Source organism: Xiphophorus couchianus, chromosome 23, assembly GCF_001444195.1.
Source record: "Xiphophorus couchianus chromosome 23, X_couchianus-1.0, whole genome shotgun sequence".
Taxonomy (NCBI): Eukaryota; Metazoa; Chordata; class Actinopteri; order Cyprinodontiformes; family Poeciliidae; genus Xiphophorus; species Xiphophorus couchianus.
In genome coordinates, this window is record NC_040250.1 from 23,577,823 (window position 1) to 23,601,312 (window position 23,490).

At 42.8% G+C, this 23,490-nt stretch overlaps 1 protein-coding gene across 1 annotated transcript; it reads right to left on the reverse strand.

The window, feature by feature from the left end:
• Window positions 1–2,024: 2,024 nt before the first annotated feature.
• On the reverse strand, window positions 2,025–22,731 carry LOC114138938 (androgen receptor-like). Its single transcript, XM_028008433.1, has 9 exons — window positions 21,091–22,731; window positions 16,774–16,910; window positions 16,387–16,503; window positions 15,019–15,153; window positions 14,688–14,888; window positions 12,964–13,108; window positions 9,725–9,855; window positions 9,428–9,579; window positions 2,025–3,248 (listed from the first exon to the last, which is right to left on the reverse strand). Exons 1-9 carry the CDS (start codon window positions 21,963–21,965, stop codon window positions 3,084–3,086), a joined length of 2,058 nt encoding a protein of 685 aa, XP_027864234.1. The 5' UTR covers window positions 21,966–22,731; the 3' UTR covers window positions 2,025–3,083.
• Window positions 22,732–23,490: the final 759 nt, after the last annotated feature.

A 23,490-nucleotide genomic window follows, 5' to 3' on the forward strand; every position in this document is an offset into this window, starting at 1 on the left:
CCTGGCAGAAACGAGAGCGAAGACATCCTCATCTGATTGTCAGAGCGCCCTGACCTTTGGGTTCATTGACCCCGAATCGTTCCATGTCTGTTTCATGTATATTTTATTTACCGTAGCCCTTCAGTGCGGAGAGGTCCACGCTTGTGACCGTTGAATGGGAACTGCTCTGAAACACGGGAGTGAATCTGTGTCCAATTACGTCGCGGGGCAAATGTCAATAGATCCAACAGATGTCCCACTTGTGCTTATTTCCGGTTTTATTTAGCTAAAGCACCGCTAGATGGTATAATGTATTCAGACTTGGATGGCTAAAAGCTATGCTGCACCATGTGGGCGTGTGTGTGTACGCACCACACACACACACACGCCCACATACCAAATTAAAAGATATACCTTTTTTTCACAGTTTAAAATGAACTCAGACCAAACTTCTCCTGTTCTAGGTCAGTTAAAATTACTAAAATTATTCCTGTTTGCTAAATGCCACAGTAATATGTCAGCAGTAAAATGTCAGCAATGTAACTATTAATTTTCATTATTTATTTGTTACAGTTCATCATAATTTCTAGGGAAGTTAACAAACCCTTACGTCTTCTCTTGGCCACTCTTCAAAATGGGAAACACAAGGAAGTCTTGTGTTAGTCTTGACAAGTCAGAAAAGACAAGAAACAACCACATGAAAATGAAAATGGCAACTAGAAAATATCAAGAAAAGTCTAGACGTACCCAAATCAATAATATAATAATAACAAAAAGATTATATTTATTCGACAAGGATTAGGAAAGAAGTGGGCTCAGTCCCTCGTTTGATCCACTAATCACTAATTTCCACAACTTCTTGTTTAAATTTGCTACGTTTATTTAGCTGTCAACCCCGTCTTTTCTGTTTGTGTTGTGTCCTGTTGAGCCTGTCTAGCTAGTGGAAAACATGGCAGAAATAAATCAATTTGACAGACAATTAATGCTTGAAACTGTAAATACAGCAGCACCACGCTATAAAGAGGAATTTTGGAGAGTATTAAATGTCAGCCACTCTTCTTTTGTTTAAGTCATGATGAAGCACATTAGTTTCATAATGTAACGTCCATAAATTAGCTCCTTTATTTTGGTAATAAATCCCAACTAAAGCTAAACATGAGACTCTAAATACAGTATGTCGACTCAGTTAGCTGGTATCCAGCTGGAAATGCTAAAGCTGATATATTCAGATGCCTCCTATTATGAAAGAATATGTCAGCGCTGTTGGAAACAAGTCACAAGATGTGTGGCTAGAGTAGTTTTTCTGTTGGAGCAAAAACTTAAGCTTGTTTCCAGATTTATCTCTTTAAGCCACGGTGCTAACGCTAGTGTCAGAGTTATCAGTAGGGTAGCATTTCTGACTGTTGCCACGGCGCGTCCTAGCTTTGGTTGTCATGGAAAAGGTTTACATTTAGCCTGTTACAAAATAGACCTAAAAGGTTTTACTATGATTCCAAAAGCATTTCATGCCTTAAATACAAACCCTTTTCTTCCTAACGCTGAAGACCAACCAGATGATTGCATCTTCATGCTTCGTTTTTATCTCTCTGAACTTGTGGATTTTAAATGTTTTTAGAGAGTATTGAACTTAGGACTTTTAGATTACACGCTATTATCCTGGAGTTTATGAAATGTTGATTGTCTTTCATAACTTCATTGGTTCAACAAGATAAAAACTGACAAATATTCCCTGTTTTGTCTGAGGTTTACATGATCTATGATCCAATTGATTTTATTAACAAATAGTAATTTAACTCATTTTGTTTTGTATTTATATCTCAAACAGTTTCCACTTTATTATTAACAGTGCCAATTATCGTATTAGCAAAGAAAAAAAAGCAACTCTTCTCATTCATACTTTAAAAATGTCCAAAAGTTAGAAAAACATTCAAAGTTTTAGCTAAATGCTATATCCCTTTTAGGGTTTTTGTGTCTTCATTGATACCGTCTGTGCTTTGGCCCATAAATCCAACACCACTCATGCAAGAAACACAGCAACCAACGCGTCGGGTCTTTACTGGACATTTATTATCGAAGCTACAATGAACACATGACGACACACAAGAAAGCATTTTGCAAAGAACACCTTTAAGAAATGGTAGAAAAGTTCCACAGCATTATGAAATATCCACTTTGAAAAAGTTGTACTTGAACAGTGTTTGGCACTCCAAAAAGCTTATTTTTTTTCTTTTTCTTTTCTGTTTTTTCTTTTTTATAAAGTTCCCCTCAGTGTTAACTGGCAAACAAGTCTTTGAGACTTTTCTGTCTGATCATTTTCTACTTGGATCCAAAGTATTTTTTTTTTTTTTCATAAATATACATTTAAAATCAGCTTTACCGCAGTCACTTGCACTTTAAAGGTGTTCATTTTAACACACTGAACAATACATAAAACTATTTGTCAAGTTTTTTTGTTGTTTTTTTTTTCTTTTTCTAAGACATGAGAACAGCTTTTAAAAATGTTTTTATATGCCTTCGGGCAAGATAACTTTTCCTCTTAGCATGCAAGTCACAACTGCGTTATTATTAACTGACAATCAAGCAGTTTTTCTCTCTCTCTTTCTTTCTCTCTCTCTGACTCTGTCAGGTGCACACAATCATATTCATTGTGGGAAAAAAGCTAGTTCAAATGTCATACTGCAGCACACAGAAGAAAAGCTTTTTGGGGATGAGAATTCTGCAAACATGTTTTTCTCACTACGATACTGGCTTTATCTTTCAGCTGACAGTAATCAGTAAGAAGAGCTGAAGAGGTTTTACATGCCCAACTTCGTTGGCTGATGTGCAGGAATGCATGCAAGTGTTGTGATCAGCTCTCCAAGAAACCAGAAAAAGAGAGAAAAAACCATGTTGTGTGTGTGTGTGCTTGTGTGTGGGGGTGTGCGGGTGTGTGCGATGCACTGAGCAGGCAGCAAGAAAGAAGAGCAGAGTGGACTTTACTGGATTACAAAACACTGGAAGAATGCGCCATCCCCTCCGTCTGTCAGGGTCCGATTGAAAGGCTCCGTCACCTCGTGAAAACCGCAACGCGTCCCTCGTGTTTCAGACGTGGCCGTCGGAACCCCTTAGGCCGTGTTGTGGAACAGGATGGGCTTGACCATGCCCGAGAGGATCTTAGGCACGTGAACGCTGACGATCTCGGAGATCATCTCCGGGAAGTTGACGCGCATCTGCAGGGACTGAGCTTGGATGAAGAGGTCGTAGGTGAACTGGTGCAACTTTCTCACGACCTAAGATGGAGGAGAGAACGAGGTGGAGAAAAGAGAGAGGGAGGTGGTTAGGACGTACGTGTGCACGAGGCGGTTAGTGCTGAAAAAGACATCTGACGCTTCTACGCTCCACAGATGGGTGGAAAAAGGAGGAAACCCCCCCACCCCCCTGAACTGCGAGACCTTAATCAGTTCTGCTCTTCTGCCTCTTCTCTGGCTGCTCTCCAACTCGTGACACACACAGCAGAGCATTTAAGGGACAAAACTTGCTCTCTGTAGGAGAGATCTGACCCTCTTGGGGTTACACCTCGATCAATGATCTCAGGAGTTTGTCTGCTGGCACTTAATTGTTTCCACTCAAGCCACTTCAGGAGGAAAGTGGTCGACCTGCTCCCCCTAGTGGCGAAACATTTGTTAGGTTTAAAACGTCAGCGGGACCAGTAGAGCTGCTGATGTATTCATTTGTTAAAATAAAAAGATATCCATCCGAGCGTAAGTGATTTGTAAGCCTTTTTTCCTTGAGTGAAAATATTTACTTTGTGTAAATAGAAGTCTGTTCTCAGGCGCTCCCTCGGGTCATAACGACAAATACTTGGGCGATAAATTTCCGCAGAAAGAAAGCTCACAGCCTGCCTGACATGTCCGCATGATAAACAAGCTCTCAGCCGGTGATTTATTTCAGCTTTTACTGATGGAATTTATCTTGGAGGCAAATGTGCGCAGATGTTTTAAAGAAAGAAAGCGAGAAACGATGGTAGAGGATGGATGGATGGATGGACAAAAAACCCCCCAAAAAACTACGCATAGTGACCCCCTTTAATCTGGCAAAGCATTCTGTGAGTTTTCAGGTTCCCGTCTAGCCATACCTTCTGTCCCAGACTTCTGTGAATGTAAAGATACGCGGCGTAATTTACGACTTTTAGAAGTCAATCGTCTGCTGCTAATTTTTCTCGGTCGGTCTGGTTTGCTGGGGGAAAAGTAAGCATTCCTGCGAGGGTGGTTAAGTATCCTGAGCTGACACTGCTAATAAAGACGGCATAGATGATTTATTGCTCCAGTAGTTCATAACCTGATAGCACAGATGTTTAAAGACGTCAACCTGAAAGTATTCATATTCCTTTGAACCCCTTTCTTTTTTGTGGTATTTATTTGTATTTGCCCCTTTTTTGTGCTGATGCCCCAATTAAAATCCAATGCAACCAAATTAAGCCACTAAAGGCAGCAAAAGATTTGAAACAAGGGTGGAGTTTCAACTTGCAGAAGGAAAAACTACCCTAAACACAGTTAAATTGGTGTTGGGATGGTTTAGGTCAGGGGTTTTGGGGACATTTACAAGCCAAACAGACTTTTCTTTCCCCCCTGAGTCCAGCTAAATATAATCTACTATTGCAATCTTCTTTGTACGTTTTAAAATATAAAGAACAAATCCTTTGCAAAAAGAGAATGAACTTCTATGTGATATTTAAATTTATGGAAAAATAATAATTTTTAAAAAGCACATACGTAGACAAAAGAAACTGGTATCTCTCCATTAAAGACAAAAGAAAATCCACAATGGTCACTGAAATAACTTGAAAACTAAAGATTTACAAAGAATTAAGTCATAATAGCAGACATTGCTTTTGAAATGTGGTTAAACTGAATCATTTATGTAAAAATAAAACCAAAGAAACAGACCTGGACAAAAATGCTGGTATTTCTAAAAAAAAAAAGAAAAAAGATTGGCATAATCGACCACAAGGATACCGTATGTTAAGCTAAGGTGTGTCCTCTAATTAGCATTACGAGAGAGACTGTCTCTAAGCAGCTTGGCGCTCCTGTGATTACAATTGCACGTATTATTCAGACGTCTAAGGTCTGCAGGACTCTAGCCAACCTCCCTGGCCGCCGGAGGAAAATTGATGACAAATTGAAGAGCAGGATAGCAAGAATGGTAACCAAAGAGCTCGGAACAACCTCCAAAGAAATTAAAGGTGAACTCCAAGGTCAAGGTACATCAGTGTTAGATCGCACCATCCATCGTTGCTTCGAGCCAAAGTGGGAGACGACCAAGGCAGAGACCAAAGCGAGAGAGAAAAAAATAAAAACGTGAGACTGGAATTTTCCACAATGCATAGTGACAAACCACAAAGCTCCTGGGAGAAAGTTCTTTGGACAGAGGAGACAGAACTGGAGCTTTTTGGCACGACAGGTCTATATTCACAGACCCCAGAATGAAGAAAACCAAGAAAAGAACACTGTCCCTACTGTGAAACATTAAGGAGACTGGGTTATGTTCTGAGGTTGCATCTGGCACAGGGCGTCTTGAATCTGTGCAGGGTACTATGAAAACTCAAGACCAGGCATTCTGGAGAAAAATGTGCTGCCTAGCGTCACAAAGCTCGGTCTCAGTCGCAGGTCGTGAGTCTTCCAGCAGAGTAATGACCCAAAGAACACAGCTAAAAACGCCCAAAAATGGCTAAAAGCAAAACACTGGACTTTTCTGAAGTGGCCTTCTATGAGCCCTGGTCTAAAGCCTGTTGGAAATCTGTGGAAGGAGCTGAAACATGGAGAAGGCAACCTTCAAACGTGAAAGAACTGGAGCAGTTTGCCAACTTTGGTTCCAGAGGCATCGCTTGCAGACCCCTGGTCATGTGTTGGAGTCCAGACTTAAATTCACTCAAAAATATGCAGCAAGACTTGGTAATTATTCGTAGATGCTCTCCATTAAGTGTGATTGAACCTGTGCTAAAGACTTCAGTCTTGAGATGTGCAGAGCTGGAAGAGAGATAACTGGAGTAAATGTTGAGAGAACAAAACATTGATGAAGATGGCTGAAGCCAAATGTACATCACACCTTCTTTTAGTCTTATTTGTAAAAAAAAAAGTTGAAAACCATGTGTTCCTTTCCTTCCTTTTCACAATTATGCACTACTTTGTATTCATCCATCCTCGTAAAATCCCAATAAAATACACTGCCTGTCCAAAAAACAAAACATTCACAACCTTGATTATGAAAGCTAATAGGTCAAAGCCTCAAACAGGATAATTACTATGGAGATGAGTATCTTTCAGCAGACAACAAGCTATTTTACCTTAAGCGTCGTTTGTTTATTCATTTTAGAGAAGGTTTTCATACACCAGAAACCATGTGGGAGAAACCATGGGTAGGTGATGCTTTGAACTGGGCGCACTAATTGCACCGTCCGGGTTGGCCGCATTGCGGATCGCACGCGCCACTTCTCACTCAAACCGGGTGATTTGGAAGGTGTTCTTACAGAGGAGGTTCACCTGTACCCGCATTCGCATGAACCATCCTGTAAGAATTCATTGTAGAAGGTCAAGAAAACCTTCTACAATGAGGTTTTCTCATTGTAAAACCGTCACCAAGTAAGCGTCACCTTGCTGACGCTTACTACACCAAGGTAAGTGTCAAGTGTAAAAGCCATACCGCTCGCGCAAGCTCAGTGCGAACTGCAAATATGAGTTAACAAATAGTCGCGGATGTTTGTTTTGAGAGCGGCAGTGAGAACAAAGAAAAGTGTGCGGCACGTGCTTTCAAACCTCACACTTGCTCCCTCAATACATGTTCTGGCACATGCTTGGCTCTGTGTCGGCGCTTGCAACTTGAAGAAGTTCAATCTCAACAGTCCATCACAGACATATCTTTTTCAGCCTGTGTTCCTTGCAAATCCTGCGTTCGCTTGGATAAACACCAACCAATCACAAGCAGCAGAGCAAAATACCACACCAAGCAGCAGACATTTTTTAATACTTGAATTTTGTACTCTAAGTATATTTAGACAAGTTTACATTGTCCATTTTGGTAATTATCTTACTTTTAAATGTGACCAGGGCTGGCCCACGATTTTATGGGGCCTGAAGCAGAATATAAATTAGGGCCCCCATGTTCCTGTTAAGAACGTCAGCACCACAAGCAACATTTTAAGATTTTGTGAAATCTGGGAGAGGAGGTCAAGTAACTTTCACCCCCAAAAATCTTACATATTGGGTCCATGATGACATTGGTGTCGTCATAATAGTTAAAGACTTAATTGGCTAAGCTTAAAAGCAATCAGTCATAGTAGGTTATTATTTTCTGATACATGTCTGTGAACAAACCCAGCTCAAACACAAAGATCAAACTCCTAGCATCGTTTCGTAGCTATGGTAACAAACTATAAACATTTACTTTTTGCACATTCACAAACGTAACTTGACAACTTTTTTCAATTTTCAATTTAAATATTAAACAATTTAAGGCTTTTAATTTATCTCTGGTGAAGCCATTGGGTCAGATTCTCGATAAACAAACGTTACAATTCTAGATCTGTCGTCTGTGTTAAAATATAAGCAACAATATATGCCCCGGGGCCCCGAGTTGCTACTTAGTCCACTCAATGTCTTGGGTTGGCTCTGAATGTGACCAGCATTACGTAATTTGTTTTAAGACCAAGCTAATAATTATCTATCTTTTTTGTGTTGTTTTTTTATCAGTCTCGTGGTGTGTTTAAGTGTTGTCAACAATGTCTTCCAATAACATATAATTACCTAGTCATACTGTTAAAATTCCTGTGAACTTTTGACATTTTTTAACACAAAAACATGGTGGGGCGCTGACTGACTGCTCCAGGGCCCCTACCTCTGGGCTTAGCAAGCTTTATGTGGGAAACCCAGCCAGCAACTACAAAAAATGGGTTAAGGGCTGTCCAACACAAACTGGACAGACAATGGGGAACCATCATCTTTGCAGAAGAAATGTGGTTGGGAAAACATAAAACGATCTGGATCTGCGGTCATTTAGACATTTGGTGAATTCACGTCATAAAAAAACAACAGCAGAACTCGCGGCTCTAGCCAGAGATTAAAGTAAGAGCATTTCCACATGCACAATGCGAAGGGAACTTAAGGGATTAAGCCTAAACAGCTGTCTAGCCTTAAGAAAAGCACTGATCAGTGAGGCAGAGGGAGCTTAGAGACTGGACTCTGGAGAAATGTAGGAAGGTCATGTGGTCTGATGAGTCCAGATTTATCCTGTTCCGGGATGAAAAGAGGCAGATGAATTGATGCAGACATCATCCCCGGACTCTACTATGCAAGTCTGTGGGGGCAGTGCTACGATCTGAGGTTGCTGCAGTTGGTCAGGTACAGGTTCAGCAACATTATGTACCCAAAGATTGTGATCAGCTGACAACCTAAATATGTCTAATGACCAGGTTGTTCCAATCAATGGATTGTTTCCCCCTAGCCTGACGGCATTGGTGTATTCCAAGATGGCAAAGGTGAAATTTATCGAGCTCAGATTGTGATTCAAGAAGCATAAAACATAACTGTCGCCACCAGAGTCCAGAACCTGTGATGTGCTGGAGACTAATCCCACTGTGGTCGCATTCTCCCATCGTTTCTACATGACCTTGGCGAAAACCAAATGCAAATCTGGATAGAAGTCAACACCGCGACACTGAATGAGCTTACTGAAACAACGCCCCAGCGAATGGCTGCCACAACCCAAGCAAAATATTAGTGTCATTTTTTTCTCTCTTTTTTTGAACAGGCAATATGTATGAGCATTTTTGATGTGACGAAATGTGAAAAATAAATATATACACAATTAAAAAGGAGGGGAAAATGGGTAATTAATTTGATTTTTGGGGGGGAAATTAAATATGTCTTCGTTTTTATTCGTATTATTGCCTTTTGGTACTTTGCTCCAATTTTTTTCCCCAATGTTTTTATTTTTTATTATACTTGTCAAACTTAATTTTATTTCTTGTTTATTCACTTATCCACTTCTGATGCTGTGGTTGTTGTAAATGTGCCATGTAAATAAACTTTCACTTGACTTAAACTAAACAGAGCATTTTTAAAATTCCAGTAGTGACACTCTGCAGCCAGCAGGTGGAGCCAGAGCAGAGGAGATGAGAAGAACTGAACTGAACCTTTTCTGCCAAGGAAGTTATTTCTTTCTCTCTTTTTTGTAATTACATAAACATAATAAGTGACTCTGTTAATGTAACCTGAACGTGTTTGGTAAAAATAAACCAACACTGTACTGCCGGGAGCCAAATACAGTGTTTGTGTTCTGAAATCCAAATGACTTTCACCTGAAGTAGGCCAAAAATGACAAAATGACACTTACATAATAGATCAGCAACAAGCAAGGAGTGGAAGGAAGGAGGGAGGTTGGGGGTTGTGTTGGGTTACAGAGTCCCATGTATTACCGACTGGAGGTAGTCCAGTAGCTGCGTGAGCTGAAACAGCCTCTGTGTCCGGGTGGTCTCCCCGTGGTGGCTCGCTAAGCGGTCCAGCTCCTTGATGTAGGAGGTCCGCAGTTCGTCAAAGCAGCGCTGGCTCCTCAGGCCCTCCACTGGCACTGTGACCACAAAGCCAGAACACAACAATAACTCCCACAGACTTTATCCCTCCCCATCAATTCTCCGGAGCATGGGCCGCGCTCTGTTCAAGTTGTATTTCACTTCAACGGGTCTGTTTTTTGGAAATGATCCCGGGTGACTCACTGATGCTGAAGAGGACCAGGGCCTTCATGCAGAGGAACTCCTCCTCGGTAACCTCCAGCTTGCAGAACCTCTGGGCGAGCAGCTTCATCCTCACACAGTGTTCGTACATGCTGGACACTTGCATACGTTGGCTGGGGTGGTGGGAGGAAGAAGAAAAAAAAACCAAACACAGTATTAGAGAGAGGAGAGAGGGGTGATCGGATACAAGGTGTGACAGAAGCAGAAGTGTGAAGCCAGGAGATGTTCTGGCAGGAACATACAGAGAGGAGGAAGAGGATTAATAGTTGTGGGGACAAGAAAAGAGGAGATTGGAGAAAGCGCGGCAGGGGTGAGAGAAAAATGAGTTAGATGGATAATGGGAAAGGAGAACGACAGATAGGCAGAGAAAAATGAGGGTCAGCAACACGGGCAGGCGTATCCATTAACCCTGTAGGAGTGACGGAGGTCTAATGCGCAGAGAACGCGTGTTTTGCTAATGTAACACAAAATGGCAGAAAAATTGAGAAGGCGCATGATTGGCTGTACGCCATCCGAACGCCGCTCACAGCAGTCCACCAGATTGCAAGGCAGCGGCGTACGTTTAGTGGCTCACAAAACGGAGAATACCTCTGTCACACCGCGCCACCTTAAAGTAATTTCTACTGGGATTTTACACTACCAACACAAAGTAGTGCATAATAGTGAAGCAGAACAAAAATGACACATCGTTTTTGAAATGTTCTGTAAATATCTAATGACTAAATAACAAACCATTTGGGCCTTTGCCCAAAGATAGAAACTGAAATTCGCCCATTTCATTTCTGCAAAGTAGCTTAGTTTCAGTTGTCTCTCTGAACAACGCCTCTCACAATTTTTCAATCCTAATTTAGGTCTGGACTTTGACAGAGCCATCCAGACACTACTACCTATTTTGGTCTAAAACCCTTTGCTTGTAGCTTTGTCTGTATGCTCAATGTTGCTCTCCTGCTGGACGGTAAAACTGCCCCATTCTTCAGTCTTTTACAGCCTCTTAACAGCTTGTCTTCCAATATTGCTCCTTACAACACATTACTGCGACCACCATGTCTCACTACAAATATACTGTGTTTGGGGTAATGTAAAGTTAGTTTTTGGACCAAACACAGTTGCCCGACAAATTCGATTGACCAGAGCCAAAGGTTGCGCTAGACGTTTCTTGTTGTTTGTCATTTAGACTTTCTGTCATATTCTGTTATTTAAATAATAATTAATTCAGTTTTAAATAATTGCATAACTGCGATTTAATTCTGGTTATTCAGTTGCCTTTCATTTTTATTTGGACTTTCAACGAGTTGAACAGAAAATCCAGATCCCGTCATACACCAAGCAAATGAGCACATTTACTTTTTCTCTGCAAAAGCCGCTGGCCGTGGCCCCAATAAATGCGTCCAAACAATGAAATTAAACAACCCCATTTCATTTTTAGACCAATAATTTGAGTAAGCAGAGCCACTTCCCCGAGCTCTGGCTTTTGTTTTTCATCTTCCGGCTCCAGTTTGGCGCTTGTTGTAACCGCACGGTGAGTCAGGTGTAAATCATTTGGGACATGTGACTGACAGGAGCGGAGCAGGGCGGGGAGATGTACGCATTTAGTTGTCCAACACGCTACACATGTTGCAGTCTAATTAACTTCTGTGTCTTTCTTCTTTTCTTTCTCCAGTAAAGTAAACTGCCTACTCCTCTGTTTAGACAAGCATTCACAACATAGCATTCTCTTTAGTTTTATCTGGTCTGTATGTGCTGCACACTTGTTAAAGGCGCCAAAGAATCCAGACCCGACCTGTCCATCCAGGTAAATAATTTTGTGCCGACAAAGCCCGAAATTCGCGTCGGGCTCCGGCTGTAGATCTAGACGCCAGCCTGAGCTCTGCTGCCACACTGGAGACTGGAATTAAAAGCAGCACTCGAATGCGTTTTGGAAGCGGACGCGCTCCAAAGCGTCCCGTCCATAACTCTGTCAGCTCCCGGTCAGCAAGATGCATTTAGTTCGGCGTCCATGTCAGAGCTGATGTTCAGAAGGATTTTTCTTTTTTCTTTTTATTGATTGAATTAGCTGGATGTACTCTTTGCGGAAAGTAAGTTGAAAATGTCCGCACGTCTGCACCGAGTAATCAAGGGTGTAAATTGTAATCCCTCAAAATGACGGCCGACCTTGAGATTTTTCCGTCGTTTCAAAAACAAAACAAAAAAAAAACTCTCAAATACAGAAAATATTCCGTCAACGCGACCCCTGACTCAAGTGTCACCATCATGGCTTGTGGTAAACATTAATCTGACATCGACTTCCTTCTCCATAAAAAACAGATTTATGGACTGCATGTCAACACACTGCCTCAGCAACTCCTCCAAAGTCATCAGAAACATGCTGCCACCACACCGTGTCTTTCAGTGGCAGAGCTACGCTCGCAATGTACACAGTTAGCTTTTTGAAACTCATGTAAGCCACAAAGCTCCATTTAGGTCTCATCTAACAGAAGCAGCTACTTCCAGAAGTTTGCTTTCCCCCTACATCACTCGTGACAAACTCCAAACAAGACTTCTTATAGATTTGTTTCAACAATGGCTTTACCACTCTATGAATATGAATGCATTTGTAAGACACTATGTACATGCATATCACGCATTGAGATTTGTGATAAAAGCGGCAGTAAGTTTTTTTTTGTTCTTTTTTTTTGGGGGAAATTCAAAGCAAAGACAAAAGACGAAAGTTGAAGTTAAAGACAGGTTTTTGGGTGGAGGCTGGAAGGTTGCAGCGCTTATCAAGGTGAACGAACGCAAACATCTCAATGAGACGTCTGCTTTGGTAAAAGAGAGATTAAATGGAATAAATCATCAGAGGTGATCCCTCTGCGGCCACGCGTATCAGATGCAGAGGAAGTGCGAAGATCAGAACGCACTTGTTTACCGCCGCGTCTTGAAAACGCACGAGTTTTATTGTTTGATTAGTCAGTCTTTCTCTGAAGCGCGTATTCCACCGTGGTTCTGCTTCCCAGTGACGGTGACAGGTGGAAATCTCTCGATATTTCCAACAAACCCCCACGCCGCTGCGATTATTACAACTGATTTCGCCCCAAACAAACTTTTTCCTCCTCCCCCTCACACGTTTTCTTAAGACGAGGCGACAGGCTTGGGAAACTTTAGTCAACTTGCTCAACTTGCAACCAAGAACTCCTTCCAAGTTTACACGTCTGGGACGGAAAAAACTTTTTCGCACGACTTACTCGTTGAACACCAGGTCGGGCGCGAAGTAGAGCATGGAGCAGTTGGTGAGCGTGTAAGATCTCCAGCCCAAGGCGAACACCATCACCCCCATCCATGACAACTGAATCACCGACATCTGGTCGTCCACATGCAGGTCACGGAAACCTGTTAATAAAATGGACATTTTAGAAAATGGGAAAACTATAATAATAATAATATGAATAACATAATATAGACCATAATAATATCAAAGATCACACTGGAGACCCTGCTGGGCATTTTCATTTCTCTATCATCTCCTTAAACAAGAACACATCTCCCTCTAGTGGCTTATAGTTGAACAGGCTAGCTTGCTCTGCACCAGACTGCTTCAGTCTTTAAGGGATCGGCCTTTTTGTTTCTTTTTTTTTTTAAAGTTTGCAAGCAGTTGGTGTTTTTACCTGCAGTAGACAACTCTCGTGGTTTCTACACTTAGTCTACGATGTATTTACAAAGATCTAATCTCAATAAATTCACAATCGTCTGAGTAAAGCATATTTTACGACCGTGTGTTTTTCTTTGGATGTTTGTACACACGGAAACTGAGGACCATAAAAATGACGAGCCTTTCTGTGTGAAACACATGAAGCATTTCCCAGTCTGAGTCTCCCTGAAATAAATGCAAAAACTGTATAAAAGGCAAAAATTATAGGCGGCACTGAAGCAGTTATGGGCCACGCCGCGTTGCAGGACAACATTTCATGTATACGTGGAAGCAGGGGCGTCGGGTGACGATAACACACCGAAAAGAGACACATGTGCAAAATCTGTTTTGGCACGAAGCGCTGCGGTCATGTGACCGGCGATGTGCCTAGCACGGCAGCAGATTTACCATTCAGCAGGGGGCCTTTGTGGTGGATTCTTCAGGGAGATCCTTTGTTTTGGACCAGCTGTCTGCATTAGGGTCAGATGTCTGCACTATAAGTATGTGTCAAGCACGCCAACAGGCATGGAGAGATGATACCAGGGAGACAAATGTTACTTGTAGGAGTGCTGGTGGGCGGAGGGGAGGCGAACTGTTTTTCAAAATAAAACATTTCCGAGTCTTTCTCCGACGTGGGCAACTCCTGATTAGCGACCGCTAATGTAAGGGAACGCTAGCTTTCTTACTCACATGGGAAATGCTTTACATGTTCCTCTCTCAGTTCATGTTTCACTCTGAAATATTATTAGTGGTGCACCTCCTCCAACCTCCACTTCCTGTGTAAGTAATCCTCAGCTGTTGGATAAATTATTGCGCAAAGGCAAAATGAGAAAACTGCTTAATGTTTCACAGAATGCCAACATAAAGTGCTGTGATTTTTGGGGGGGGGGGAATTGGATACCTTCTGAGGTGGACCGTCCGGCCCGTACTTACACCGAATGAAAATGCCACGAGAGTTATCTGCTGCAGGTGAGATATTAACGGCTTATAACCTTTTACAATTACCTCTTAAAATGAAACCCAACCCTTTCGAGGTCACGCACCGAGCTAAAAGATACTTCGCGATTCTCGTGCCAGCTTTCGGAATACTTTCATAGCCCTATAATCTGATGAGTCACTCAAGTAACTGCGTATCTGTGGAGGATTGTCAACAGGTCCGACCAAGCGGTGCTGTTATTTATCACATATTGAGACGGAGACAGCTGCCGCAGGTATTTTCAGCTCGCGGTGCTTTTCACGAATAAACGTCTGCCCCCTTCGTCCCGGCTCATACCGGTTTACCTGGTATTGCCTTTGCCCAGCGCACGACGGTCACCAGCTGTCTTTCCCCGAGCTCGTTGAGGCTGGTGAGCAGGGAGGCGGGGCTGTCCGGCTGGGCGGGGTCGTGCCCCGCGTTAACCACGGCGGGCTCGATGGACTGCAGGATGGTGAGCAGGGAGAGGCAGGAGCGCATAGTTGGGGGGATCCCTAAAAGTTGAGGCCCTGCAGGAGTTCACACAGAAACAAAAGCAGAAGAACGATTTATATATATATATAAAAATATATATAAAATGGTCACACTCTTTGCAAATCTCTTTGATATTTGAGCTTGTGAGCCACTAATCCTCCCCACCTTGAGCCCTGGCAGCAGCATTTCCAGGCTCCAAGACAACGTTGTGCTTCCCTTCCCTGTCTCCATGCCCCCAGGCACCAGGCTGCTGTTCTTCCTCTCCCCCTCTCGTCTGTCCGGCTCCCTTCAGCCTACGGCCTACAATCACACACCAGGTGGAAGATAAACTGCTGAAACAGGAAGCGCCACTTACAAGTGAGCCCTTTCTTTTTCGCCAAATAATGTCCCTAAAGAAAACAGCAGCACGTGGTTGCTACAAATGAGGCTAACGTTGCTCACAAGCTTTTTGTGATGTTTCCTATCATCGACATGTCGGTTAAGTTCCTCTTCGACGGCCAACAGGCAGACAGGAGGGACAGAAAAGCTCTTTTTGACCTCCGTTGAATTGAATTTGTCACGCTAAATTTTAGCAGGAACAGTTCTGCTCTGCTGAATGTTAGGCATTTGACTACACTGACCCGTTCTTTATCCACGTGCGCAGGGAATACAGCATCCTGCTAAAGTGTTCATACCTTTTGAACTTGGAATTTTGCCACACTTAATGTGTTTTATTGGAGTTTCATGCGGTAGACCAACACAAAGTACTGCGTGTTTCTCGGCATTCTTTTTTACAAATAAAAAAAAAAACACAAAAAAAACCCGCGAAAAGTATGGCATGCATATGTTTTCAGCTCCCTTTGGTCTGACAGGCCTAAATAAAATCTAATGCAGGAAATTGCCTTCACCTAATTCGTAAATCGAGTCCATCTGTGTGTAATGTAATCTCCAGCTGTTCTCTGAAGGCCTTAGAGGTTTGTTAGAGAACACTGGAGAACCAACAGCAGACAGGTCAGGGAGAAAGATGTGGCGTTTAAAGCGAGGTTTAGCTTCGGAAACGTTTACCTAAAAGCGCGGCTTAAAGCGAAAACCCAAAAACAGAAAGTGCACGTTGGGCAAAACTTCGAGAAAACGAATCGGAGAGAAGCAGCTAAAGGCCCCGACATAACTATAGAGGTGCTGCAGAGCTCAGCGGGAAGAAAGTGTTAGCTGTACTATTAGTGTTCTTAAAATATTTGGAAGAGAAACAATGAGAAAGCCGTAAAAGTTGTGTTTGGGGCGTGTCGAAGACATGGTGAACATCACTCTGAAAACTCCACTCCAACTGTGGAAAAGGGCGGCGGGATGGCATAATGTTTTGGGGACGCAATTTTAATTGTAGGGACAGAAAAAGCTGGTCAGAGATGAGGGGAAAATAGATGGGAGATAAATTCGGTTTAGGCCAGTCCTGGATAAAAAAAAACCCTGTTAGACTGAGGAAGATATTACACTAAAGGTTGTTGTTGTTGGGGTACATTTCTCTTCTTTAGGTTTTATTGCCTGCAAGCTGCGTACCTTTCAGGCTCATTCCGGACATGAAGCACCTCTTTAGCCGACACGAGGCGCAGTTTTTCCTCCTCAGCTTGTCGATGGTACAGTCGTTCCGGCTGGCGCACAGGTGGTTCTGCTTTCCTGGAGGCACACCAAAAAAAAAAAAAAAATCCACATTGCCTCGGCCTTTTACTCATAGCAACGCCATGTGGGTGTTTACTGATAACAAACTGCTTGGCCTCATAATGTCAGGTCACTGTGCTCTGACGGCATTAGAGAGTAGGTGGGTGTATAAAATTAAATCAGGGGATGCATACTTTAATTTTGATGTGCACTCAGGGATGCTGGCATGAGTGTGTGTGTGTGGGTGTGTGTGTGAGTGTGTTGTGGTGTTGTTTGCGTCACTCCCACCTGCAGCAGCCCTCTTGAAGAACACTTTGCAACTGCCGCAGGTGACCGCTCCGTAATGACAACCCGAGGCGTCGTCGCCGCACACCTGACACACTCTCCTGTCTGACAGGAACACGCCTGGGAAAAAATCCTCGTGCCTAGAGGTGCACACACACACACACCCACACACACACACACACACAAACGCCCACACACGCAAATTGTGACTGTTATAATGGTTAGCCATGGTTTAAAAAATGTTCCAGTTTCAAGAATCGCTGAAGTTTTCCGTCATGGTTTGGACCGGAGATGTTTAATTTAGGGCGACGCTATAAATCGATTCTAACATTTAATCGAATTTTTGAATTTTTACGATTCAATTTTTGGAAAATTTTGATTTATTTATTTGTTATTAATGTGGTTCTTGGGTTCCCATAATCCAAAGTGGCGTCAGCACTCCCAGGGCCGCCATCTCGTGTTTTACAGGTTCTATGTGTTTTAACTTTGAATTCAGGTCAACATTGCGACGGATTATTATTTCATGGCTGCAATTTTTTTTTTTAGATTTAATTGCGAGAATAAAGTCGGAATATTACAAACATACAGGAGCACTACAATTGAGTTGGAATAATACGGGAATAAATACGTAATCTTAGGACAAATAAGTACTATTTTTATGAGAACTCCAACAAGAAAAATAACAAAAAACCTACAATTAGAAATGTTGAGCGCTGTGTGAAGTTATACTTTGGTATTAGTTTTAAAGGCAACACAAAATACTTAACAATACTTTATATTTTAACGCAGCACTAAATTATTATAAGTAGCAGGAGTTTGAAACATTCATGCAAACGATTGGAGGAACCGTACAAACTAAGACGTTTCTTTCTAGTGAAATTACATTTTTACTCTGATAATATTCTGGTCTCTGACTATATTCTGAAGAGTAAACAAAAATGGCTCATAGCCTGGGCCTGGTACTCCATCATACGGGAAGGATAATTGAAATAAAAGCCACTCTTTGAAAATATTTTCTGTCATATGTGTTTTCTATGACAGAAAACACACATGGGGGGGGGACGGACTGGATCTGGTCTGAAACAAATCGTAGGTTTTATTTTGAAGCCCTACTTTAAATAAGATGCCAGAGAAAGACCAGGAGAGTCTTTTTTCCAGCTGTAGAGTAACACAGCGCTACCACCTTCCACACGTTAGCTGCACACTGCAATCAGCTGGCTGAAAGAAAGCTTCTACTTTTTTTCTCACGGGCAAGAAAGAAACTACAAACACTCATGATGTGAGCATTAAAAAAGCACCACTTCTACAAATTGCTTTATGGCTAAAGAGTATAACACAAAAAGTATTTGAAAAGTGTCACTAAGTTTAATTTAGATTTATTTATGAAGTCTGCATATCTAAGTAAAAGTAAAAATTTAACAGATAAGATTGTTATAATTGATGTGATACATTAATATACCATCAGTACAAAGCAAATTGTTAGTTTCTGTTTTAAATAAAGCAACTAAATCATGTTATCATCTGACTGCCACCTTGGTTCGAAGTGCAGAACACAATACTGGATTCACAAGAGTACGACAAGGATTTTTTGGAGTGATATCTCAAACAGAACAAAGGTTTCATAAATCACAAGTTTTGTTTAACTTTTTTAAAATATTTTTTTCATTCTGATCAAATTAAAAAGTCCACAAGCCCCAAGTCAACGTAACGGTGAATAGAAATCTTAAATCAGATGCCAATTCTATAAACCAGCCAAAGCGAGCCGCCATATACTTCGCAGTCTTTCCGCCGTGCACAACACCCCCCTTTCACACTGGCGCCCTGGGTGGTGAGCCGTGTTCCTGAAAAGCCGCCACCGACGAGGCCAGTGGATCTCACTCCTCGGTAAAGTTTCACAAGCACATTAATAACATCCCTAGATTCCTTCCTTTGGCCATAAAGTTATTTCAGGCGTCTCGAGCCGGAATCAGCCGCTCGCGGAGAGGCGATGAAAAGAGGAAGAGACGGATCAGCCAAGATCTAATGAAACCCTGCGCAGGATTACTGAGGCAGACACCAACTTCATTAGCCAGCAGTCGTGTACAACCATTATTTCTAACACTGTTGACGCTCCACTCCATGTTGCACAGGTCAGTAAGTGATATCTTTTTTTTTTTTTTTTTTGCCACCCACTAACCCAAGGGCACCCTGGGTGGTGGGCCATAGCAAACCCTACTAATGACGCATTTTTGCTTTAAAAATTATTAAAGTGTAAGTGATCACGCCATGACAGCCTAATGCTGACCAATGTCTGAATGGTTTTAAAAGATGCATAAACAGTGGGGGGAGGCAACAATATTAGAGTGTTTCAGGGTCCGTTTTATTACTTTCAGTCATAACATGCATAAAAAAAAGCATTTAAGGACACAGTAAATCAGATATATTTCTAGATTAAGGTCAGTGGGATCTGTTCCATGTGGAGAATTAGAGCACCAGCCCTTTAAATCCAATCCAATTACAACTAGTTTCCCTATCAGACAGAGCCGATGACACAAGAGATGAATTCAAAGAAGATACAAATAAAAATTTGTGATTAAAGAATGCCACAGTTCTGGAAATCAGCAACCCGTGACATTTAGACTCTTCCACTCCGAGCAACAGGTGCTGTATCTCCTGTTTATGGCCACGCTGATACATTAACTCCCTGTCTGGAAGTCGGCTCTAGCTGCAGCACAAATAAAAGGACGTTTCTGGAAATTTTGGGGAGGGGACTGGGTGAACTTTGCTTCACAACGGCTGTATGTTGAAACGCAGGTCGGCCAAGGCCAAGAGCAGAAAAGCGCCAAAAAAAAAAAAAGGGGTGGGGGATTTGTGTGGGGCAGTTCTCATGTAGGTACGCAGCTGCTGCTGCAGCGGGACAGGCCATGATTCCACAAAGTAACAATGCGAGTCATGGCCAATAAGGGGGGCACGGTCACGTTTTTGATTTTTTTTTAATCAACACACAATCTATTGATGCCATGTGGCTTCAATAGATTCAGAAAGGGAAATTGGGTTTGAAATCAGATATCAGGGGGTTTCACCACCACTGCGCTTTAAAAGTAAATGGCTGTCAGTAACGTTGCTGTAACGCAGCGTGATCCCCACCAACACGTTGCTCTTTTGTTTTCCACCATACGCAGAAGGGATTGACTGATAGCCCGTGAAAATTAAAAGTGGCAGGACCCAGACCAGACCCGGCCCAAGACTGTATGGAAAGCCCTGAACAGGAATTTCATTTGAGACCCCATTTCCAGGTCACGTTTCAATAAAAAGAAGAAGAAGAAGAAGACGAAGAAAAAAAAGAAGCTGTAAATAAACTGCGGAGACAAGCCTGGGTTTGGTATTCGTGCCTGGAGTGCAGCAATTCAACGCACACTCAGCAGAGTCTGGAAGGGGGTTGGAAAATTATTTACCTTTTAATTATTGATTAGTTTGTAATCACCTGGGATATAAAATATGACTTGAGCTCAACACAAGGAGAAGAAGACACGGTTAAGGTCAATTTAAAAACTTTAAATCTAAAAGAAAAATATCCACAGTATTTGTTTTGAAGGAATGCCTTTAAAAAAAAAAAAACATTTAATCAAAAGCAACTAAAAACGTAAAGTTTTGAGATGGTTTTTGGTCTGTGCCAGAAAATAATTCAAATCACAATGAACAATATTTGATTTTTCTCCCCCTCGACACACACAGCTACAAAATCTGGCAGTATTTTGTTTTAGTTTTGTTTTAGTTTTTTTTTTTTTTTCAAGATGCATTATGTTTGATTTCTTGGAGTTAGGAGCTTGGATCTGTGAACCCGTAATACAGGAGTTAAAGGCTCATGAAGCTAATTGTTGTGGTGTTAACAACCAGGAGGAGCACAAGCTGATAAAAATTTAACTAAGCACTAAAAGAACATGTTTACAAGTAGAGACTGCACTGCATTGTGTATGCAACAGGTTTCACGAGATACAAATCATCAAGTGTCCTAATTTATAGTTTTCATTTGGCAACTTTCCCCATGATTTATGGGCGGCAGCCATATTGGATCCAAAGTTTGGTGCTGCTGAGCAACTCTCCGACACTCCTAGTTGGAATTCTGGCTTAATGGGGCGGTCTTTATGACTAAGAACTTGGAAAATTCAAGTGCAAAGAAAAAACAACATATATTCTGCGTGAGAGGTCAAGAACTCTTGCGGTCCTCCGGGTGGCCTGGGTGCCCTAAGCAGTTGCTTACTTTGTTTTTGGCGGCTCTGGAAAAAGATTGTCCTCTTGGTTTGAAACAAATAAAAAAGGAACTCAGAAGCAGTAATTTACCTGAAGCCGCGATCTGTGCAGTGCACCCAAACGGAAGGTTCAGTCTTGATAGTGGAAAAAGCGCTTTGCCCTTGAGGAATCGCGTCTGGGTAACTTTCCACTTGGCCGAACGCCTGAACCGTCGAAACTGGCGCGCCGCCTTTACCGCCCCGCTCACCTCTCCTGTACCACACACAGTCGCACTCTTGCCTGGGTCCGAAAGAGGTTTGTCCGCAGTATTTACACAAGAAACTGTGTCCGTCGTATGCGCCTCTGTGCGGCTCGGATCGCTCGCCATATGCGCGCTCGGTTGCGCACCACACACCTTGGGTCTCTCTGTACAGGTTCGCCTCGGCGGAGTAGGGGGAGTACGGTTTCAAAGATCCAACTTCAGTCACTTGAGGGGTCGTGGGAACCTCCGCTATCGAGTTCATGAACATGCTCGAGTCCCTGCAAACAAATCTGGAGATGACCGAGCCGCGCGTCACAGACTGCGCACCGTCCATGTCCCCCGAACTGAACTGATCCACGCAGCTCACCTGCCGCAAACCGTGGCATACCTCCCCAAATTCGTCCACTCCGAGGCTGCTGTCGGCTCGGACCAGCCTGCTTCCTTCCGAGCTGGCGCTTCCAGGCGTGCCCAACTCCGGCGCACCGCAGGAACTGTTTCCGCCGGCGGCGGCGGGCTCGCAGTCTCCGAAGGCGCTGCTGGGGCACTGGTTCAGACCGCCGAGAGGAGACGACAGCGGGTCCAGCCCCAGAGACACCGACACGGCTCGACTGAGCTCGAGAGTCGGACACGCGTATGCATCGATGGTCTCCATGCGATCCCTCTCGGTCATCCTCAGAGAGTTTGCCGTCTCGTCTCGGTCGGGCAGCCTGGAGCGAAAGGCCATCTTCGGCTCTCGTCCTTGGAGTTAAAGCAGAGTGCACGGAGAGCAAACAAACCACTTCCCCCCCCACCCCCCTTCCCGGCGAGAAAACGCCTACTCAGTAAGACTCCACTCATGCGTCTCAGCGGATGGGGAATTCAGATCAGCCGACGACGTCGCTGAAGGGAAGGGACGTCCCGCCGATCCGATCCGCGAATGAAGCGCTGCACAACTTTTTTTTTTCTTCCCTTCTTTCCTCTCTCTTTCTTTCTTACAAAGAAACCATTTTCAAGAACGGCGCTTCGGGTTAGGCTGTTTGCACGCTACTAAAATTAACCTCAACTGTAACCGATAGAGACAGCAGTGGGAGGACTTTGAACCTTGATTGGCTACACTGTCAGAGCTGCAAAGTGAACAATAACTCCGCGGTGCACAGGCGAGCCGTAACGTAACTTATCTGAGTGAGGGCCCCCCACCACCCTGTTATTTGGGGGGCGAAAAGTAAATAGATCTCGCGAGAATAGCAGCGATTAGGCAGTAAATCCACTTAATGTCACTGTCCACACCTAAGAGCAAAAGACTGCAGCTGTCATACTTCAGTTGCACAGTTTTGTTTGTCCCCCCTCCCATCATTCCAAATGATAAAACCCCATTAAGCATGGGCCGGATGAAATACTCAGTTAATAACGTCCGTGATCACAAAAAAGAAAAAAAAAAATCCTTGAACTGTTTTACCTTTTATAACGTTAGTGGATTCTTCCACGATAGTAGAGGCGAGTTGTGAAGGGAAATAATACAATATTATTGTTAAAATAATTTCATATTCAAAAGAAGAAGAGGGAAAATGTATTCATAAATGAATGAAATGTATTCCAAAACTGGATTTTGATATATGTGAAATGCTGCTTGAAGGAGAAAACTAACATGTCCCTCTGCGTACGCAGCCTCTGGTACGAAATTAAGACATGGCAGCATCATGCTGTGGGTGATGCTTTTCCTTCATCAGGGACCGGAAGGCTGGTTGGAACTGGGTGGACGATGGCTTCAGCTAAATAAAGAGGGGAAAGGAAAGAAATCTCCAAAAAGACTTGAGAATGGGGTCAGAGTTCACCATTCAGCAACCGGAGCTACAATGGAACGGCTGGAGTCAACGTGTAGCGGGTCATGTGTTAGAACGACCTAGTCAAAGTCCATTACCCGAATCCAACCGAGGGTCCGTTTGGTGCGAGTGATATTCAGAATGTCAAATTTGAGCGTTGCAGTCTTTTAGTTTAGTAAAAACCAGTCCCAAAAACACAACGTAGAACACGTTGTTCTACAGCGGCAGCGATGCGTTGAATGGATACCCGACGTTTTAGAGTATTCTTTGGAAACATTTGGACACCGTGTATCATTTTTCCTTCCTGTAATAAAAAAGAAGAAAGAAATCATCTCTAGCTTGTGTTGGTCCCAAAAGAAATAAACTGAAGTTTGTTTTTATACTGTGCGACAACCTTGTGTATATTGAGTTTAAATGATTTCTTATTTACTTTTAAGAATCATTTTGGGG

Coding starts and splice junctions, on each gene's coding strand:
- LOC114138938 (XM_028008433.1), bottom strand. CDS start 21,965: ATGGCCTTTCGCTCCAGGCTGCCCGACCGAGACGAGACGGCAAACTCT. Junction 15,154..16,386: donor GTCCGGAATGAGCCTGAAAG/GTACGCAGCTTG, acceptor GTGTGATTGTAG/GCCGTAGGCTGAAGGGAGCC. Junction 9,856..12,963: donor CCCGACCTGGTGTTCAACGA/GTAAGTCGTGCG, acceptor CCACCACCCCAG/CCAACGTATGCAAGTGTCCA.